This window comes from Bos indicus, chromosome 14, assembly GCF_029378745.1.
Source record: "Bos indicus isolate NIAB-ARS_2022 breed Sahiwal x Tharparkar chromosome 14, NIAB-ARS_B.indTharparkar_mat_pri_1.0, whole genome shotgun sequence".
NCBI lineage: Eukaryota > Metazoa > Chordata > Mammalia > Artiodactyla > Bovidae > Bos > Bos indicus.
In genome coordinates this window covers 33,955,688-33,978,262 of record NC_091773.1, presented here as the reverse complement: position 1 = coordinate 33,978,262, position 22,575 = coordinate 33,955,688, and the positions used below count along the sequence as shown (strand labels likewise).

At 45.0% G+C, this 22,575-nt stretch overlaps 1 protein-coding gene across 2 annotated transcripts in view; it reads left to right on the top strand.

Moving 5' to 3' along the window:
- The first annotated feature begins 488 nt into the window (after nucleotides 1–488).
- Nucleotides 489–22,575, top strand: part of SLCO5A1 (solute carrier organic anion transporter family member 5A1) — a 152,480-nt gene continuing 130,393 nt past the window's right edge. For both annotated transcript variants that reach the window (XM_019973932.2, XM_019973931.2), the window contains exons 1-2: nucleotides 489–660; nucleotides 2,308–3,694. In XM_019973932.2, coding sequence (XP_019829491.1) covers nucleotides 2,794–3,694 — 901 coding nt within the window. In that variant the 5' untranslated portion in view covers nucleotides 489–660; nucleotides 2,308–2,793. The remainder of the gene's footprint in view (nucleotides 661–2,307; nucleotides 3,695–22,575) is intronic.

Below are 22,575 nucleotides of genomic sequence, written 5' to 3'. Positions count from 1 at the left end.
TTCTTTGCAGCATCGTACCCCAGGGCCTTTGCACATGCCTTTCCTGCTGTCTGGAAATGAAGGTCTAATGGGTTAATAATGGATATTATAATCGATATATAATAATGGTTCTTCCGTGACACCCTGTATAGAAGTTACTGTGTCGTTATAGGCTACTTACAGGAGTATTTCCTCCACAAAACAGAGGTTTCCTCGGTCCACGGATCCTGTCCCGTCCGTCTTTGGTTCCCAGAATCTACCTGCTATGGTCTCCGAGACATGGTGGGTGCCCACAGCACGTAATAAACCAGCAGAAATTTCAACTTCTTTATTCCGAGTGGGCTCTCTGCCTGAGTAGCTGACTTTTCTGGAGACCTGCTCCCTGCCCTAATCTTCACGGTCCCCCGCCTTTCAGGTGAAAAGGCAGCCTGGTGGCTCGCCGCCTCCGGGCTGGGCTGGGCGGCTGCCCGCGCGCCTGCGCCCTCTGCCGCTCGGCTCCGGGCGCGTCTGTGCGCGTGTGTCTTGTTTCCAGAGGCTGGGGTCACAGACTCATTCACTGATTTCCTCGCGGCTGGACCGAGGCTGCCTCCCCAGGAGGCTCCCAACTACTCTCGCGCCTCCAAGGTCCCCACCTACCCCCGCTCTATTCCCAGCCAGCCAGATTGACCGGCCGACTCACGAGTGAGTAGCGGCGGCTCTTGAGACCCTCAGCTCGGCGAGCTGTCTCCGGCGGTTCTATCCTCCTGCGGGGCCGTGTGTGTGTATGTGTGTGTGTGTTTGCGCGCGCGTAGGAGATGTCCCCGGGCCCCCACGCCGGCTCTGAGAGCCGCCCGCCTGGGTCCGTGTGCCATTCCAAGGCTCCGCTGGGGTGCGGGTGCGCTGCGGTGCGGGTGCGCGCTCCCTCGGGCGCGGGGAAGCGAGTTTTCCGGGATTCCCCGACTTTGTACGCCGGCGCCGGTGGGGTTCCCCGGGAAGGCTCCCGGGCAAGAAGGCGGCGGGGAAGCCCTGGCTCTGAGTGGCTGGCAGGCCGGGAATCTGGGAGCTGGGCTGGCCCAGTCGAGCCGAGGGAGACGCCGGAGCGGCCGCCCCTGGATCCCAAGCTCTCTGCCTTTCTCCCTTTACCCTTCCTCCTTTCTTTTCTCAGCACCATCACAAAAGCGCGTCGCATGAAACACAATGCAGCGAAGTCCAGCTCTCCTCTCCCACCTGGTGCACATCACCTCCCCCCCGCCCGCCTCCCCGGGGGCCGGAGGAATAGAGTGGGAGTCCCGAGATAAGGGGCGAAGGCTTACCCTGGGGACACACCTGTTTTCGACTCGCGTTATATTCAAGCTGGGTGCCGGATCGCGCGAGGGGTTTCTACACAGACACGCCGATGTATGTATGTGTGTGTGTGTGGGTGCGCGCGCACCCCGAGCCGAAGCTCGCTGGGTGCGCTGGATGTAAATAGCACACCTCCCTGCCGGCCCGCGCGTGCCGAGCTGGCTCCGTGGGCTCCCAGCGCGCCGTGACAGCGCTCCCGCGTCTCATTGTTTGGTTGTGGCTTCCCCACCCCTCCGCAAAGCAAACTGATTTTCGGTTTCGCTTGACACAGCGCTCTGGGACTTGGCGTGGGCCGCAGCCTCGAACGCCCCTGGTATTTGTAATTGAATAGTTCTCCCGGCGGCTGGGGGGCAGGGGTGTTATTTTTAGTGTTGGGAATAAAGAGGCAAGCACGCTGACCTTTTTGCTGCTGCCTTGGGCTTTGAATGCGTATCTGTCTCTAATGGATGGAGAAGACTGATTCGCATCCAGTCGGCGCACACGTGCCTGCACACAAGTGTGTACACACGTTTCTACACACCTCGCTTTCCCCTTTTTTTTCTTTTTTAAAAATCGGGACTAGGAGTGCATCGTGCTTGTTCAAAAAAAAAAAAGGAAAGAAACTTTCCTTTGTTCTTTTGGGCCTCTTCTATTCTGAGTAATGGAGTAGGAGTACCAAAAGGTTGCAATTAGTTCACTCGGATAAAAGACGCTGTCTGTGAGTCAGAGCTACCAGGTGGATAATTATTAACATATAAAAGCAGATGCGCTGTTTAAGGCAAAAGGGGCGGGGCGGGGGCAGGTCCGCCGTAGACAATGAAGGAGGGTCTCTGCCGACCGCCCGCTGCTTATTGTTTGGGCTCTAGAGACTGCTGTCTACAGCCTAATCCTCCTCCAGGGCTTCGTTCCTCGCTCGTCCCTCGGTCCCACTTCGGACCGTCAGAGTCTCCCAGCGCTGTCCGCCGGGGGCGCCGGGAAGCCAGACTCAGCCGCCCTTCTCTGACCGCCCTCTCTTCTGCTTTGCAGGTTGGCACCTTTGCGCCCGAGGGTGTCGCGAGCCGAGGCGGCGAGGACCGGGCGCCTCTGGCCCAGCCAGCCCGGCGGGATGCGGCCCCGGCAGCAGCGCTAACCGCCCCCACGCTGGGCACCGGGCGTTCGCGCTCCGGGCGGCAGGCGGAGCGGCAGCGGCGGAGGGGATGCGCCGGGGACACGCCAGGATCCTGCTGCGCGCTCCCAGCCCGGGGTGGACCCTAAGTTGGGCTCATCGCAGGACCGCGCGGACCCCTGCCCTCTGGGGCACGCGGCTGCGGAGCCTCGGGACCACGACTGCGGTCAGGATGCACTGGGCACCTCCCAGCTGGTGAGGATGCCCCACAGCGCGGCTCTGCATCGCCAGCCCCGGTCCTTGGTGGGCACGACAGCCTGGGCCCGGCTTCAGCCCCTCGTGCCGGTGGATGCAAAGCTCCGGAGTCCTTGAGTGCGATCGGCGACCGAATCTGAATTCTGAGAGCCATGGACCGAGGCGCTGGGTTGGAGCCCCAGGCGGGAGAGCCGCAGGAAGCGCGCACCAGGGTAGGAGCTGTCCAAGAGAAGTGTGAACCCGAGTCCTTCAGGTCCCAGAGTTTACCCGCCCTGAACAGCGCCTCCTGCTCGCCAGACCTGAGTCCCGCCAGTGAAGAAGGCTCCGAGCCCGCCCCCAGCCATCAGGAGTTGAAGTCAGACCCCTACCCGCCGGCCCCCAGCCCCTCCGCCCCGTCTACTTCGGCAGAGACGGCAGGACTGGCGGAACGTCGCCACGGGGTGGAAATCGCCAAAACCATGTCGGTGTCCTCCACTCTGGCCATGCTCCAGGGCAGAAGGTGCCTCTACGTGGTCCTCACCGATTCCCGTTGCTTCCTGGTTTGCATGTGCTTTCTAACCTTCATCCAGGCGTTGATGGTCTCCGGGTACCTGAGCAGCGTCATCACCACCATCGAAAGGCGCTACAGTCTGAAGAGCTCCGAGTCGGGGCTGCTGGTCAGTTGCTTTGACATTGGGAGCCTGGTGGTGGTGGTGTTCGTCAGCTACTTCGGCGGCCGGGGACGGCGGCCCCTGTGGCTGGCCGTGGGGGGTCTCCTCATCGCTGTGGGGGCTGCCCTCTTCGCCTTACCTCACTTCGTCTCGCCGCCCTACCAGATCCAAGAGTTGAACGCCTCCGCCTCCAACTATGGCCTGTGTCAAAACGGCAACTCCTCGGTCAAGGTGGAGCCTCCCACCTGCCTGAAGGACTCGGGTGGCAACGACCACTGGGTCTACGTGGCTTTATTCGTGTGCGCACAGATTCTCATTGGAATGGGCTCCACACCTATTTATACCCTGGGACCAACCTACTTAGATGACAATGTCAAGAAAGAAAACGCATCGTTGTACCTAGGTAAGCCTTTCCTGCCCTCTTACCTGAGCTTGGACTCAAAAATGGAAAAGAAGAATTTTCTTTCACATTTAGTTGATGGTAGATATTACAGAGAATATATGGTGTTATATAATTTAAGTATGTATACTTTAAGCAGTAAGCTTCTGTTTGCTTTTTGGTTTTTAAGTCTCCCTGTGGTGTGTTTTCAGTTCTGGAATTAAACAGTTGAGAGTTCTGTGACTTTTAAGACTCACACTTCACACTGGGCTTTTCCCAAGTAATACAGACTTTCACTGTGGAGTAGTGCTTCTCTTTCTTGCAGCCTGTCTTCGGAAAAGCTCTAGTTTATCAAGTTTATCTTCTCAAAGGGCTCAGGAAGGAATAGAGGTGACTGGTGTGTGAAGTGAGGTCGTTGACAGCTTTCATCCACTGCTACTTCTTCCTGCCTCCAACAGCAGGAAGTACCCAGACTATAGGAAACAGCCTGTATTGTCTCTGTATCTGTATTTCTTACATATTGTCTGCTTCACTATTAAGAAAAAAACTTGAGTGGTATCGAATGACTAGGTTATCTTTATGCAGAAGCAACCTCACAGGTTGTAAAGTTTATCCAAAGCTGTTTTTATTGTTGGTTTGAAGACCCTCAGTTCCATGAATTGGGAGAATAATGATTACTATTTTCTGAAAAGCAGTCGCTGGTGGATAGTGAAAGGGGAGTGAAAGTGATACTCAACAAAGAGGGCTATGCTTTTTCCTCAGGACGACTATTGTCCTTAGAGGATGTTGCAGCCCTTTGTCGTCCCCAGTAACTGGCCCAAATAAAGGGTTTTATACTTTGTTGTTATTATGAAATGCAAGAGAAAGAAATTTTTATTCAGGCAAGGAGGAATAGTTTGCTTGTTTTTAATTTTTTACTTTTGGCCCATGATGGGTCTTGGTTGTGGTGTATGCAGGCTTCTCATTGTGGTGGCTTCTTCTCTTGTTGGGAAGCACTGCAGGGTCTTAGTTCCCCCACCAGGGTTTGAACCTACATTCCGTGCATTGCAAATTGGGTTCTTAACCACTGGACCACCAGGGGAGTCCCTTGCTTGTTACTTTCGCCTCCGTGTTTTCTAATGTTTATTATAACAAATTTTCAAACTGTACAGAAAAGTTGAAATAGTAGTATAGTGAACATTAGTATATCCAACCACCTAGATTCAATAATTGTTCATTATTGTCATGTTTGCTGTATCAACCTGTGTGTGTTTGTGTAGAATATGTATATGTATATATATTGGGTAGGAGGTTAAGATTTTTGAAAGTAATTGTGGGTCCCTTTAAGCTTCAGCACATGTCTTCTGAAAATAAGGACATTCTCTTATATAACTCAGGAGCTTAAATACCCCATGAAAGTAACTATTCCATTGATTATCAAAGTCCAGTCCACATTCAAATCTTCATTGTCCACTCAGTGACTTTTTTAGCTATGTATTTTTTTCAAACCATGAGCCAGTCAAGATTCATTCAATCATTGCATTTGGTTGTTTGCTTTCTTAGTGTTTGATAAACTAGAAAACTGTGTCAACTTTTTTCTGTTTCTACTACACAGACTTTTTGAAGTGACAAGGCTAATTTGTGGAATATTTTACATTCTAGAGTTATCTGATTATTTCCTTGTGGTGCACGTATCTCATTCCTCCATGTTCTATATTTCCTGTAAACTGGAAGTTCAGTCTAAACATGTAATTCAGTTCAGGCAAAATGTTTTTGGCCAGACTCCTTCATAGGTCATGGTATGTGTTTTCTATTAGAGGCACCTGGCCATTCACTAGCATTGTTGAGTTTAATCACTTAGTTGAGTTGGTTGATTGTCAGGTCTTTATACTGTAAACATATGTTTCTTTGAAAACAACCAGCAGTCTTTAGAGTGACATCTTGACTCTGTAAACATCCCAACTGTTTTCTTTCTGATCTTTTTGTCCATTTATTTTGAAAACTTGGGTCTCCCACCCACTTTTAGGTACCACTGACACGAAAAACACAGGCAGAGCCCCACACAAACAGAGAATATCTGATGTCAGAGCCCTGAGATTTAACTTTTCTGGTAGTGGTTGCCCCCCAAGAAGGGAGGGACTTCTCTGGTGGTTCAGATGGTAAAGAATCTACCTGTAATGAGGGCGAACCGGGTTTGATCCCTGCGTTGGGAAGATCTTCTGGAGAAGGCAATGACAACCACTCCAGTATTCTTGCCTGGAGAATCCTATGGACAGAGGAGCCTGGTAGGCTACAGTCATGGGGTCTCAAAAGAGTTAGACACGACTGAGCAACACTTTCACCAAGAAGGAAAATAGCAAGTGCATATTCAGTGCTGAGGAACTGTGCTTCTTGTGGGAAGACCAAAAAATGAGACACAGGCCCAGCGTCTGAGGTGCCTTCGATGTAATGAAGAAATATTTCCAGTTTAAGGTAATATCTAAAGTGACATGTGAAAGGGGAAGAAAGTCCTACAGATGGGACTTGCTCCCACCTCCCCCGACCTCCTCCTCCTCTTCTTCATTTAGATATTGACTAATAATCATTTTCTATTATTAAGCCCACCAGGGCTTCCCTGGTGGCTCAGAGGTTAAAGCGTCTGCCTCCCATGCTGGAGACCAGAGTTCGATTCCTGCGTCGGGAAGATCCCTGGAGAAGGAAACGGTAACCCACTCCAGTATACTTGCCTGGAGAATCCCATGGACAGAGAAGCCTGGTAGGCTACAGTCCACAGGGTCGCAGAGTTGGACACGATTGAGCTACTTAACTAACTAATAATCATTTTTTGGGAAAATGTCTTGATGCCTGCCTTCGGATACATTCTTGGTGTAACTCGTAGGAGTTCTGCTTTGTATTAAATGGATCTTGATAAAAGCTCCAGTGGTTTCAGTACCAGGAATCTTACCTGTGTTATTTCATCTAATGTTCTCAACGGCCTTAGGAAATGGGAATTGTTTCCCCTTTTTTATGAATGAGGAAACTAAGGCCCAGAGAACTTAAGTGACTTGGTTATGGGTGTCAAACCCACACCATCTGACCCCAGAGCCCTTGAACTTCTGAAAGCCCACTGAAACCAAAGGATGGGTCACATTCAGTAGGGTTCTGAATGGTGTAGAAGGATGCAGAACTGGCTTAACCTCCTCAAGACATAATCAAAACAAGACCATTCTTTAGACCTTTAAAGCAGCTTTTACAGGTTGCTGCTGCTGCTGCTAAGTCACTTCAGTCGTGTTCGACTCTGTGCGACCCCATAGACGGCAGCCCACCAGGCTCCCCTGTCCCTGGGATTCTCCAGCCAAGAACACTGGAGTGGGTTGCCATTTCCTTCTCCAATGCATGAAAGTGAAAAGTGAAAGTGAAGTTGCTCAGTTGTGTCCGACTCTCAGCGACCCCATGGACTGCAGCCCACCAGGCTCCTCCACCCATGGGATTTTCCAGGCAAGAGTACTGGAGTGGGTTGCCATTGCCTTCTCCGACAGGTTACCTCCATACAAACTTAAATCAGGGAGACTGCTATCTTCTTCCCTGGTAGCTCAGATGGTAAAGAATCTGCCTGTAATGTGGGAGACCTGGGTTCAATCCCTGGGTTGGGAATTTCCCTTGGAGGAGGGCATGGCAAACCACTCCAGTATTCTTGTCTGGAGAATCCCCATGGACAGAGGAACCCCCATGGTGGGCTATAGTTCATGGGGTCACAAAGAACTGGACACAACTGAGTGACTAAACATATACACAGTCTTCTTAGCACGTGAGCAGTGTTAACCCTTTATGACATGGAATTTTTCCTATTAATAATAAATAACTAGGTGTATATTGTTGTGATTTTCTGCAAAACTGTTCTTCCATATTACCTTGTCCACTCCCCACCCATTTCTTAACTTTTTGGTCAGTCTTTCTAACTGATAACAACCACAGAATAAGGGGCGGGGAAATAAAAGCAGGTAGCAGGTTAGTAATTGCAGTTGGGACCAAAATCTGAATTAAGTAGAAATCATTGAAATGGAATGTAAATATATACCTTAATCTTTTGAAAGTTCTGGCATTAACATACTGGCAGCTTTCCATGTAGAAGCGATGTGGTTGTAGATGTGACCCAGCAATCTTTACACACATTCAGTGCCCGAACTCCTCCTGCAAGGACAGAGGTTCAGTGTCGACCTGGAGCATAGAGAAAACTTTGTAGGTAGGAAGAAGTAAGGCTAGCAACTGCATCATGATTTGCGATTGGATCTTAAGGAGAGAAAATGTGACCTTTTGCAAGGCACAAAATTCATGAATCAAACAGGGAAACAAGAAAGAATGACTAACCAGGTAGGAAAAGGGAAAAAAAGAAAGGATGCTTTTCTAAAATAGAAAGCCACAATTCCAATTGAATGATATTCAGGATAGGTGATGATGGGCCATGGGCCAGCCATTGGCCAGGCGGTGTGAGGGCAGCCACTCCACCTCCCTGGCGTGTCCGCTGTCACTTCAGACCACAGACAAGGGTCAGAGTCTGCACAGTGCCTTAGAAAGAGCACCAGACCAGGAGGCAGCTGACTTATATTTTAGTCTGGCTCTACTAAACTTAAAATACAGTTTGGTCAGGAGACTTTAGACAAATTCCTTAACTTCTCCAGCTTCTGTTTGCACTTAGGGCTTATTCCATTTGTTTCCTGCACGGTGATATTTTTTAAAAAAAATTTAGTTATTGTTGACTGAAAGATAATTGGTTTACCATATTGTGTTGTTTTCTGTCATGCATCAACATGAACCAGCATAGGTATACATATGTCCCCTCCCTCTTGAACCTCCCTCCCACTTTCCACCCCATCTCACCCCTCTCGTTTGTCACAGAGCCCCATTTGAGTTCCCTGAGTCATACAGCAGTTCCCACTGCTATCTGTGTTACATATGATAGTGTATACATTTCCATGCTACTCTCTCCATTCGTTTTACCCTCTCCTTCCCCCTCTGCTCCGCACTGTGATATTAAAAAAAAAAATGTTTTATTGACAAAGGTCTTTCCTTTTATTAAAAACATTTCTTTCTTTCTTTCTTTTTGGCTGTTCTGGGTCTTTGTTGTTTAGTGCAGGCTTTCTCTAGTTGGGGTGTGTGAGCTTATTGTGGTGACTTCTCCTTGCAGAGCACAGACTGGAGGGCTTGCGGGCTTAGTAACTGAGGCACGTGGGCTCAGTAGTTGTTGTGTTAGGGCCTACTTGCCCTGCAGCATGTGGGATCTTCTGGGTAAGAATCCACCATGCTACCAGGGAAGCCCCCTCACTGTGATATTTTGAGGACCAAATGGGATTACGTGTGCAAGCAGCACTTCAGTTTGTTAGAGCTGAATTCAAACTCATCCTAAAGAGTGAGCAGAGTGAGGAGCAGGAGATATTCTACTCCGTTTGTGTCTGAAAATGTTTAAACATATCTCTTTATAATTGGGAAGAAGGAAAGAACCATTATGTAGGAAATGAGAACACCGAAAAATCACTCCTTATACATTGTACAAGACAATCCTTCTCTTTCTTTTCTTTCTTATTTTTTTTTTCGCATTTTGAATATTTAATTGCTCATGCTTTTAAAAAACTTATGTAGAATATTGGCTTTATTCTTTATGTTGTACAATATATCCTTGTAGCTTATTTTACACATAATAGTTTGCACCTCTCAATCCCCTACCCTGTTATTGTCCCTTCCCCACTGGTAACCAGTAATTTGTTCTTTATATCTTGTGAGTCTGTTACTTTTTTTTCTGTTATAATCACTAGTTTATTGCATTTTTAAGATTTCACATGATAAGTGACATCATACAATATTTGTCTTTCTCTATCTGACTTATTTCACTTAGCATAATACCTACCCTGGTGGCTCAGACTGTAAAGAATCTGCCTACAATGCAGGAGACCCAGGTTCTACCTCTGGGTCCGGAAGATCCCCTGGGGAAGGAAATGGCAACCCACTCCAGTACTTTTGCCTGGAGAACTCCATGGACAGAGGAGCCTAGCGGGCTAGCATCCATGGAATTGCAAAGAGTTGTTGTTGAAAATGGTAAAGTTTTGTTCTTTCTTATGGCTGAGTAATATTCCATTGTACATGTGTACCACATCTTATTGATCGATTCATCTGTTAATGGGCACTTAGATTGCTTCCATACCTTGGCAATTATAAATAATGCAGCTATGAACATTGAGGTACATGTATCTTTCTGAATTAGTGCTTCTGTTTCTTTTGGATATATACCCAGGAGTGGAACTGCTGGATCATATGGAAGCTCTATTTTTAGTTTTTTGAGAAACCTCCATACTGTTTTCCACATGTCTGTACCAATTTACATTCCCACCAACAGCATAGGAGGGTTCTCTTTCCTCTGTACAGAAAAATCTTGATCAGTGTTGGGAAAATGTTATATTCTGATTAGTTGCATTTTCTGAAGCTCCAAGGTTTTACTGTCAGAACTTTCTGCTTGGCAACCTTTGACGACTATCTTTCTTTAACGTATGAACATTTATGTAATGTATATTTGTGCTTACTGTAACATAACAAAAGCTGCTTTGAAGTCTGAAGGCCTGTGGTGTCCCAGCTTCACCACTGTGTTGTCTTCATTGTCCACCTTGCCTGTACAGGATGATGCTGAGAAAGAACTGGAAGTGAAAGTGAAGTCACTCAGTTGTGTCTGACTCTTTGCGACCCTGTGGGCTGTAGCCCGCCAGTCTCCTCCGTCCATGGGATTTTCCAGGCAAGAATACTGGAGTGGGTTGCCATTTTCTCCAGGGATCTTCCTGACCCAGGAATCGAACTCTGGTCTCCCACATTGCAGGCAGACTCTTTACCCTCTGAGCCACCAGGGAATCCCAACAAACAAGAACTGGTTCCAACTTTGGTTCCAAATTGCAAATAAATTAAAAAAATCAGAACTATCAATAATTCTATTATTATTTTAAAATACATTTCTTTTTTTTCCCTTTAGCCACAGACTTTATTGTTTGAATATTTGCAGCTGTCATTCTATATACAAATTTTAATTTCTTCCAGAACTCTCTATTCCATATTGCTAGGTCACTTCACTCTCCATTTTCTGCCACGTTTCCATCAAGAAGTATTTCCCCAGATCACAGTCTGCCTGGTTGTGTGTTGTTGTTGTTGAGTTGCTAAGTTGTAGTCGACTCTCTGTGCTGCTGTGGACTGTAGCCTACCGGGCTCTTCTGTCCATGAGATTTCCCAGGCAAATACATTCTTGATGCTTCTTCTTCTTCTTTTTTTCTTTGACATTTCTTTAGTCTTTTAAAAGTAAAATGAGCTTGAAATTAATTGAGTTCTATTTCATCAAGATTTTAGAGTTGAATAAACATATATATGTGTGTTTATGACTGTCTCTGTCTCTCTCCATCTATCTGGCATAGATTGCTCTCTCTGAGTATGAAAACCCTTAAAGCTATCTTTTTAAAATATGTAATTAGAAAAAAGAAAAGGAGTCACTTCTTCAAAACATTGTCTAGAAAATCTTCATCTGTTTTTTAGTGATGTTTTATTAGAACAGTCTATGTCTCTATATAAGATTTTATCTATAGTCATAAAAACAATGAAAGATACACATACATATCTTTCAACTCAGTGTTCCTTAGAAACATATAACCAAGTGTATCTGTGGCTTTGCTAGTTAGGGAGTTATTCATCATGAACAATAGGCCAGCTTGGGTAGGGGGTCAAGGGCCATCTAGCCTTCCCTGGTGCTGACACCCTCTCTCTGCCTGCCCGGCCCTTGTTAGCAGAGGCTGTTGCATCTCAGGCATCCCACCTGTCCCCTAGAGAAGGAGAACGTGGAGGAGGCAGTGTCCATTTACTCTTGAGGACGTCCCATTGGCCAGAATGGAGTACCTGGCCTCTCCTAGCTAACAGGATTTTGGGGAAGGCAGGCTTTAGATTTTCCAGTCTGTGTGGGAGAGGAAGGCAGGTAAGGTGAGTGGCAAGAGTACTGAGTGACCTCTAGTTACATCTCCCACACTGGTCACATGTTCTCTTCGGCCTTGGTAGCCAGAGATTTCAGGCCTTTTCCCCCCATCACTATATTTTTAATAATATATATTTTTAAAATTTATTTTTTGGCTGTGCTGCTCAGCATGTAGGATCTTAGTTCCCCATCCAGGGGTTGAACCCCTGTCCTCTGCATCCCTGCATTGAAAGTGGGGTATCTTAACCACTGGACTGCTAAGGAAGTCCCTGACCCTTTTATATATTATTATTTTTTGGCTGTGCCATGAGGCATGTGGGATCTTGGTTCCCCAGCCAGGGATCAAACCTGTACCCCCTGCATGGGAGGCTCAGAGTCTTAACCACTAGACCTCTAGGGAAGTCCCTCCGCTGATCACTATAAATAACCTCTCTTAAGTGTCTTGTAGCATGAGCTCTCCAGATCTTTTTGTTGGGATTTTGAAAGGACATAATAAATAGCACCTTTCCCCTTCACTTGAGTTTTGAGCTAATTGAGAAATAAGGAGTAAAAACATGGGAGCCAAAGAATCAGTTTATAGAACTGATGGAAGTGAGGTTGAAAATGTAGTTCATATCTTTGTGCACATAGGCTTTTTAACAATCCCACCATTACACAGACATACCCAACCAGCTACCAGTAATGCTGACCCTCATCCACATGGCACTCCTGGTTCTCCGCATGTGGGTGGGGGCACCAAGAAGGGGTGGTATAGACGAGTCTTGTGCCCACAAGGAGCAGGGTGGAATTTTTACTCCCTGTGTGCAAACTCACTCCCAAGAGATAAAGAAGAGGAGATGATCCGAGCATCCCCAGTTTATTTTCAAATTCATCCCTCACGTTAATTCCCTGCTGCTTTCCTGGGGAGGAGCGGGGATGGGGGAGTCTGGTGAGCCAAGAGAGTAAAGATCATGTGAACACACAGTCTAAGACTTCGAACTGGGTATTTGTTCTGCTTTAATTTTGCTCATCTTGTTTACAATGTGTTCATCTTTGTAAGCCACACACAATCCCTTGGGGAAGTAGGCTCTGTACAGATCATGAATAAATAAAAAAATAATCTCCACTGGAAGCTAATACGAGGGAGAGGGATTTGAGGCAATGATCCGGGACGCCTGGAGGAGGAATTACTGGGATGGATGCAGGGCAGAGCTGTGAGCACAGCTGGGCATCGGTGGCTGTGGCAGCTCCTGGCTAGGGTGTTGGTGAGTTTCATGTATACCTGCAGTTCATTTGTGGGTACATCTTCTGCACCCTGGCAGTTCCTGAATTTACATCAGCTGCCTGGTGGCTACCTTTGGCTTCTTAAGAAAAATTAGTCATCTAAGATGCTGATAAACTTCAGATTCTACCTGAAAAGCAGGTTTCCTGCATCACTGTGGAAAAGGTGGTGGGTGCACCATGATTTAATTCAGCCCACTTGCCAACAGCAGAGAACAGCCTTTGTAGTATTCATAATCCATCTTTCACATTGCTATGAATTCTGTTATCTCTGTCCTTCTGAAACTTTAAGGTATGTGTGTGAATCACCACGGTATCTTTTCAAATGCAGATTCTGCTTCTGAAAGTCTGGGGTGGGGCCTGTGACCCTGCATTTTTAACATGCTGCCAGGTGAGGTCAGTGCAGCTGGTCCAGGGCCCCCGTTTTGTGCAACAAGGGTCTAAAGACCACAGATCTTTGACTCTTTTCACAAGTGAAGGGTCTCCCTCTGGCCTTGGGGTTGGAGCCACTGTTGGCAAATGCTGCTGATTGAGCTTCTATTTTATCAGAAAGAACCCTACCTTCTCTTACTGCATTTGTAAAAGCAAGATGTCAGTTTGGGGTGTTTCGTAAGTTGTGGCTACTTTTTTGAATTCCATCGTGATCACTGCTGAGTCCTCCGAGAGAGTGGCTTGGGACAAAAGATGTTCATTTTTCTATTAACTTTCTTTTCCTCTTACCACCCTGGAGACTCAGGGTGGACAGGCTTCTCTGTGTCAGTGGAAATCTGCTTGTCAGGGGCAAGTGTGAGCTCTACAAACCCAGTGAGCTCACTTTATAAGGCCCTCTGGTAGGGGAAAAGCAAACAAACCCACACACTTGGCTCTGCTTTTTAAACCATCTAAAAATTTTAGCAGAGAATTGGGAGTTTGGTGACAGACAGATACAAGACCTGGGTATTTTGGAGATGGTTTTGGAGGCTGGAGGTCAGAAATTTGCCAAAGGTGATCAGGCAGAAAAGGGCTGGGCTGGACTGACTGGCTGACTTTTCTCCTGCCAGACTGTGTCCTAGAGATCACCTCATTCAGGCTCATTTGTAAAAACTGATCGTTTGACACATGAGGGAACCTGGAGGGATCTGTGCTATGGAAAACTCTGTGGCGTTTCTTCAAAAAATTAAAAATATGACCCACTTCTTTTTAAAAATTATTTCGTTTCTGTCTGTGCTGAGTCTGCGTTACTATGCCAGGGCTTTCCTCTAGTTGCAGGGAGTGGGAGCTACTCTCTAGGTGCGCTGTGCGGGCGTCTCATTGTGACGGCTTCTCTTGTGCTTCCCAGGCTCTAGAGCGCAGGCTCAGTAGTCGTGGCGCATGGGTTTAGTTGTCCTGCAGCATGTGGGATCTTCCTGGACCAGGCATTAAACCGGAGACCCCTGCACTGCAGGGTGGATTCTTAACCACTGGACTACCAGGGAAGCCCCTACTCTCTACTTCTGGGTATATAGCCACAAGAATGGAAAGCAGGACCTTGAAGAGACAGCTGCACACCCACTTTCATAGCAGCTTTATTCACCATAGCTGAGAAGTGGAAGCAGCTCAAATGTCCATTAGATGGATGAATGGATAAAAAATGTCTTACTACTGCTAAGTCGCTTCAGTCGTGTCTGACTCTGTGTGACCCCATGGACTGCGGCCTCCCAGGCTTCTCTGTCCATGGGATTCTCCAGGCAAGAACACTGGAGTGGGTTGCCGTTTCCTTCTCCAGTGCATGAAAGTGGAAAGTGAAAGTGAAGTCACTCAGTCGTGTCCGACTCTATATATAAACGTATAATGGGATGTTATTCAGCCTTGAAAAGGAAATGCTGACACGTTGAGAACATCGTGTTAAGTGAGATAAGACAGTCCCCAAAAGACAAATACTGTATAATTTTACTTGTGTGAGGCATCTAAAGGGCTTCCCAGGTGGCACTAGTGGTAAAGAATCCACTCGCCAACACAGGAGACAAAAGACACAGGTTTGATTCCTGGGTCAGGAAGATCCCCTGGAGAAGGAAATGGCAACCCACTCCAGTATTCTTGCCTGGAGAATCCCATGGACAGAGGAGCCTGACAGGTTACAGTCTATGGAGTCGAAAAGAGGCAGACATGATTGAGCCAAGAGCTCGATGATGAAGCATCTAAAATACTCAGATTTACAGAGACAGAAAGGAGAATGGAGGGGGGCCTGAGGGGAGGGGGTAAAGAGGGGAGGGATGGGGAGCTAGTATTTAATGGGTGTAGCATTTCAGTTTTGCATGATGGAAAGTTCCAGCAGTCTGTTGCGCAGCAACCTGAATATACTTAACACTACTGAACTGTACACTTAAAATTAGTTATGATGGTTAAAAAAAATAAAACATGCAGAGATTTGCCCAAATCATACAGCCAACTTGTTTTGAGTCTGAACTGATTTACAGATTATAAACCAGTCTGTATAAAAAAATCATTACCAAGTAAATGAAAATTTGGAGAAGTCCACGTCCTTGGATGATGAGTTACTTCTCCCCGGCCTATGCCGTGTTCTAGCACATGTAGATTGACGTGTGTCTGTATTTCAACTATGGGAATTTTTTTTTCAAGGGTGTGGGAATTTCAAGCCATTGCTGTGGGCATCATTTTGTTTTATTTTTCCTTTAGCCACCGACTTTATTGTTTGAATATTTGCAACTATTATTCTATACACAAGTGTTAATTTCTTACAAGACCCTGTATTCCATATTGCTAGGTCACTTCACTCTCCATTTTATGCCACATATCCAACAAGAAGTATTTCCCCAAATCAATCTGCTTGATTGTGTGTTGTTCAGTTACGAAGTTGTGTTCGACCCTTTGTGATGCCTGCCAGCCTCATCTGCCCATGGGATTTTCCAGGCAAGAATACTGTAGTGGAATGTGGCCATCATTTTAGAAAGAAGGAATAGAGATTTTGGAAAAGAAGGAGGTAAAGTGAATTTTAGAGTAGACATTTTAGGAATGAAGCCTTCAGAGAGAAATGAAGGTGATGAAACATACCTGGGTGTTTAAATTGTTCTCTTGGGCTTCTCTGGTGGCTCAGCAGTAAAGAATCCACCTGCAATGCAGGAACTGCAGGAGATTCAGATTTGATCCCTGGGTAGGGAAGATTCCCTGGAGGAGGGCATAGCAACGCACTCCAGCATTCTTGCCTGGGAAATCCCAGGGACAGAGGAGCCTGGTGGGCTACAGTCTATAGAGTTGGACATGACTGAAGTGACTTAGTGCTCATACACTTGTGTCTTTTGGGGAAAATTTTCGGAAATTGAGACTTGGGTCCGTGCTTTCGTATTCTGGGTCCTGCTGGAGCTGGTGCTCTCATCTTCCTGGTCTAGAGAAAAGAAATGGAGATTTCACCACTGTCTGGTCCTCCTCCTCTGGGCTCATTCTCAGCATCCAGGTGTTATATGCTCTGAATTCAGCTCCCATGGAAAGCTGCATAGATTATAGGTCCTTCTGAAACAGTGGTTTTCACCTTGAGGTAATTCCTCTTACTCCTGGTGGACACACCTGTTAGTGTCTGGAGTCATTTTTGGTGGTCACAGTTTGGAGGAGGCCTAGTGGCATTTAGTGATATTTTGGCCCATGTTGCTGCTGAACTTCTTATAGTGCACAGGACAGACCCCTCAATAAGGAATTACCCTAAAAAGAATGGTCACTAGTGATGCTCTAAACTTTTTTCATCTTAAGCATTCAAGTTATAATATTATGTTATTTTGTGTTTCTTTTATCTTGGGACTGGAAGTAGAAATTTCCAGGTCATTGAATTAGAAAACACTGAAAGGATGGAGGAGAAGGAAAGACACGTCTTTGTAAATAGGAAGGCCTTTTAGCAAACAGGGATTCCCTGGTGGCTCAGACAGTAAAGAGTCTGCCTGCAATGCGGGAGACCCAGGTTTGATCCTTGAGTTGGGAAGATCCCCTGGAGAAGGAAATGGCTACCCAGTCCAGGAATCTTGCCTGGAAAGTTCCATGGACGTAGGAGCCTGGTAGGCTACAGTCCATGGGGTCACAGAGTCAGAGTCAGACATGACTGAGTGACTTCACTTTCTAGCAAACAAGAGATAGGAAATACAGTTAGCAGTGCAGTACTCATTGCTACATCATTACCCAGGAGATAGCATATTATCTGTACTATATTTTTTTATTAGATCATGGGAGATACTATAGTTATTTAAAATGTCACTAAGTTGTGTCCAACTCTTGTGAGCCCTCCAGGCTCCTCTATCCTTGGGATTTCCCAAGCAAGAATACTGGAGTGGGTTGGCATTTCCTTCTCCAGGGGATCTTTCCAACTCAGAAATCAAACCTGCATCCTGCTTTGGCAGACGGATTCTTTACCCCTGAACCGCCTGGGAAACCTGGGAGATACTAAAGTATGGCGTGACAGATTATTTTTAGTGGTTTAGAAACATGAAAGGGTTCATGGTTTTTATTGTGACTTCACTTCCCATCAGTTTAAAAGGTTTTTTCCTTTTGGTTGCACCCACTGACTTTTGTGATCTTAGCTCCCCCGAATGGGGATTGAACCTGAGCCACAGAAGTGAAAGCTGTGAGTCCTAACCACTGGAATATCGGAGAATTCCCTAAAAGTTTTTACCTGTATAGGTTTTCTGCACAGTTTTGGAGTTGAAAGTATTGTAACCTTTGAAAAGGAAATGATGTGTGTGTGCGCACATGTATGTACTAAGGGGAGTGGTATGTCATTTCCCCCTTGAGGTCTGTTTCAAAGGATGGTGGATTTAGTAAAAGAAAACGTTGAGATGGGGAATTCTGGAAAACTCTAAAGCAATTAATCAACATTTAAAAGCAGAGCTCACCAGCTGAATAATTAGATGTCACAAGGAGATGTAGGGTAGATTTAATGAGGGATTTAAGACCTAAAAATTCTCTGAAAAATAAATGAGCTTAATTAACTAAAAAGAAAAAACCTTTGGTATGGTTTCATAGATGGGATCTAACAAGGGCTATTTTTGAATGTTTAAGGATGGCAGGCATTGTGTTAAATGCATTATCATCTTATTTTATCCTCAAAACAAGTCTACGTGGCAGGTGCAACTTTTCACCTTTTTTATTGTGAGTTTAAAAACACATAACATTAAAATTACTATCACCATTTTAAAGTGTACAATTTAGTAGTGTTAACTATATTCCCATTGTGCAGCAGATCTCTAATTCTTTTTCATTTTATAATATTGAAACTGTGTACCCACTAAACACAATTTCCCTTCTCTTCAGCCCTTGGCAACCACCTTTCTACTTTTTGTTTGTATGGTTTTGACTACTTTAAATATTACATCATTTACTTACACACTGTTTCTCCTTTTGTAACAAGCTTAATTCACTCAACATAATGTCCCTGAGGTTTATCCATGTTGTAGTATATGACAGGATTTCCTTTTTTTTTTTTCAGGGTTGCATAATATTCCATTATATGTGCATACCATGTTAAAAAAATACTCGTCCGTTGATGGACACTTGGGCTGCTTCTACTTCTTGGCTATTGTGAATAATGCTGCTATGAATGTGAGTGTGCAAATAACTCTTTGAGATCCTGATTTAAATACTTTTGGGTATATATCTAGAAGGGAGATTGCTGGATCATTTAGTAGCTCTGCTTTTCACTTTTTGAGGAACTTCCATACTGTTTTCTGTAGTGGCTACACCTTTTCATGTTCCCACCAATAGTGTATAAGTGTTTGAACTTCTCTGCTTCCCCACCAGTACTTTTCTGTCCTTTTGATAGTGGCCGTCCTATGGTTGTGAGATGTTATCTCATTATAGTTTTGATTTGCATTTCTCTAATGATTAGTAATGTTGAACATCTTTCTATGCCAAAGCCTTTGACTGTGTGGATCACAATAAACTGTGGAAAATTCTGAAAGAGATGGGAATACCAGACCACCTGACCTGCCTCTTGAGAAACCTATATGCAGGTCAGGAAGCAACAGTTAGAACTGGACATGGAACAACTGACTGGTTCCAAATAGGAAAGGAGTACGTCAAGGCTGTATATTGTCACCCTGCTTATTTAACTTCTATGCAGAGTACATCATGAGAAGCTCTGGACTGGAAGAAGCACAAGCTGGAATCAAGATTGCCAGGAGAAATATCAATAACCTCAGATATGCAGATGACACCACCCTTATGGCAGAAAGTGAAGAGGAACTCAAAAGCCTCTTGATGAAAGTGAAAGAGGAGAGTGAAAAAGTTGGCTTAAAACTCAACATTCAGAAAACGAAGATCATGGCATCTGGTCCCATCACTTCATGGGAAATAGATGGGGAAACAGTGGAAACAGTGTCAGACTTTATTTTTTTGGGCTCCAAAATCACTGCAGATGGTGATTGCAGCCATGAAATTAAAAGATGCTTACTCCTTGGAAGGAAAGTTATGACCAACCTAGATAGCATACTAAAAAGCAGAGACATTACTTTGCCAACAAAGGTCCATCTAGTCAAGGCTGTGGTTTTTCCAGTGGTCAGGTATGGATGTGAGAGTTGGACTGTGAAGAAAGCTGAGCGTTGAAAAATTGATGCTTTTGAACTGTGGTGTTGGAGAAGACTCTTGAGAGTCCCTTGGACTGCAAGCAGATCCAACCAGTCCATCCTAAAGGAGACCAGTCCTGGGTATTCATTGGAAGGACTGATGCTGAAGCTGAAACTCCAGTACTTTGGCCACCTCATGCAAAGAGTTGACTCATTGGAAAAGACTGTGATGCTGGGAGGGATTGGAGGCAGGAGGAGAAGGGGATGACAGAGGATGAGATGGCTGGATGGCATCACCGACTCAATGGACATGGGTTTGGGTGGACTCCAGGAGCTGGTGATGGACAGGGAGGCCTGGCATGCTGTGATTCATGGGGTTGCAAAGAGTCGGAGACGACTGAACGACTGAACTGAACTGAACTAAACTGAACATCTTTCCATTTGCTTATTGGCCATTTGTATATCTTCTTTGGAGAAATATCTGTTTAAGTCCTTTGTGATTTTTAAATCAGATTACTTTTTGTTATTGTTAACCTATAGAAGCTATGTTTATTCTGGATATCAAACTCGTATCAGATATGTGATTTGTGATTGTTTCCCTCCATCCTGTAGGTTACCTTCTCACTCTGTTGACAGTTTCTTTCCATGTGCAGATGTTTTAGGTTTGCTGTGGTCTCATTTGTCTATTTTATATTTTGTTGCCTATGCTTTTGGTGTTATATCCAAGAAATGATTGTCAAATATAATATCTTAAAGCTTATCTCCTATGTTTTCATCTAGGAGTTCAGTAGTTTTAGGCCTTATATTTAGGTCTTTAATGCAGTTTGGATTAATTTTTGTGGCAACCCACTCCAGTATTCTTGCCTGGAGAATTCCATGGACAGAGGAGCCTGGTGGGCTACAGTCCATGGGGTTTCAAAGAGTCAGACATGACCGACTGACTAATTTGATTTAGGTCTTTAATGCACTTTGGATTAATTTTTGTGTACAGAGTAAGGTAAGAGTTCACCTTCACTCTTCTACATGTGGATATCCAGTTTCCAAAATCACTTACTGAGGAGGCTGCTGCTGCTGCTGCTAAGTCGCTTCAGTCGTGTCCGACTCTGTGCGACCTCATAGATGGCAGCAGCCCACCAGGCTCTGCTGTCCCTGGGATTCTCCAGGCAAGAACACTGGAGTGGGTCGCCATTTCCTCCTCCAATGCATGAAAGTGAAAAGTGAAAGTGAAGTCGATCAATTGTGTCCGACTCTTAGCGACCCCATGGACTGCAGCCTGCCAGGCTCCTCTGTCCATGGGATTTTCCAGGCAAGAGTACTGGAGTGGGGTGCCATTTCCTGAGGAGGCTAGCCTTTCCCATTGTGTAGTCTTGGCTTCCTGGTTGAAGCAGCTACTTTTATTTTTCACATTTTGTAGATGAGAAAATCAAAGTTAAATAGTGTGCTCACCCTGAGAAAACCATAATCCAAAAAGACGCAGGTATCCCGGTGTTCATTGCAGCTCTATTTACAATAGCTAGGACATGGAAGCAACCTAGATGTCCACCAACAGATGAATGGATAAAGAGGTTTTGGTACATATATACAATGGAGTATTACTCAGCCATAAAAAGAAATGAATGTTTTTCTTTTTAAAAAATTATTTTATTGTTTACAGTTATTTAAGTTTTCCTGAGGATAAATACTTAGAATTGAAATTGTTGGTTTTAGATAAGGTTCCTTTACAAGGAGCCATCAAATGAATTTTTAATGTTATCACATTATAGCATTATAGTTTATTTTTTTTTTTACTATTAGAAAATTTATTTATTTATTTGTTTTTTCAGTTCTGTACAAAGAAATGAATTTGAGTCAGTTCTAGTAAAGTGGATGAAACCTAGAGTCTGTTATACAGAATGAAGTAAGTCAGAAAGAGAAAAGCAAATATTATGTATTAATCCATATATATGGAATCTAGAAAAATCATACTGATGAACCTATTTGCAGGGCAGGAATACAGACACAGTCATAAAACATAGACTTGTGGACACAGCGGGAGAAGGAGGGAATGGAACAAATTGAGAGACTAGCATCGAAACATATACATTACCATATGTAAATAGATAGCTAGTGAGAAGTTATGGAACACAGGGAGCTCAACCCAGTAGTGCTCTGTGACAACCTAGAGGGGTGGGATGGGGTGGAGTGTTGGGGCGAGAGATTCAAGAGGGAGGGGACATATGTATACTTATGGCTGACTCACATTGTTGCATGGCAGAAACCAACACAACATTGTAAAGCAGTTATCCTTCAATTAAAAATAAAAAAGTAACAATGTGCTTAAGGAAAAGTGGCAAAACCAGCACTCAGGGTCAGTGTTCAAAGCCTGAGCTCTAAATATTGACATTAGGGAGAAGGGAGGGGAGGAAAACGTTTATAAGTCTATGATGTAACTTTGGCTTAGTTTCTTAATTTTATTATGTATAAAGGAGATGAGGAGGCAAGATTAGTGGCTTCTTAGATTCCTGTTGCCTCTTCAGTTTTTTTGTTCTGTGCTTCATTCAGCCTGGCTTCATATTATATTTTTTCAACAATTTTATTTATTTTTTAATTGGTGGAAAATGCTTTACAATTTTGTGTTGATTTCTGCTGTACAACAGTGCGAATCAATCATAATTATACATATATACATATATCCCTTCCCTGTTGGGCCTCCCTCCTGTTTCCCCCTCCCCTTAATATGATCTAGTTCTGGAACTTGGGACTTAGTTCTGGAGAGGAGTTATGCCTGTTCTGTTTTTCTTGAGCCGTCGGAAGTGAGTCTCTTGGGCACTTCCTCTACACCCTGGTGACTTGAGTGATGTCGCCATGTGACAGCTGTCCACAGGGAGTCCGACATTCCTTTTGCTCCTTTTCCAGGCAGCTGTGTATTACCTGATGGTATTCAGACTCTTCTTCCTCTCCTGGAGGTTATGATGCCTTGTGAAACTGTCACCCCGGAAAGATGCTAATCCCTGTTACCTAATATACCCTGGGAAGAAGGCAGGTGCAGGCTACTCTTGCTTAAAAGTAAAGACCATATTCATGTAATTAATATTTTCAGCAGGATGAAATTACATAATTTGCAAGTGTCTGAAATGGACTTGTGTTGTTCCTGATTTTCTAGCATGTGAACTTGTGAGACTTCTTAGCTATAATACTTT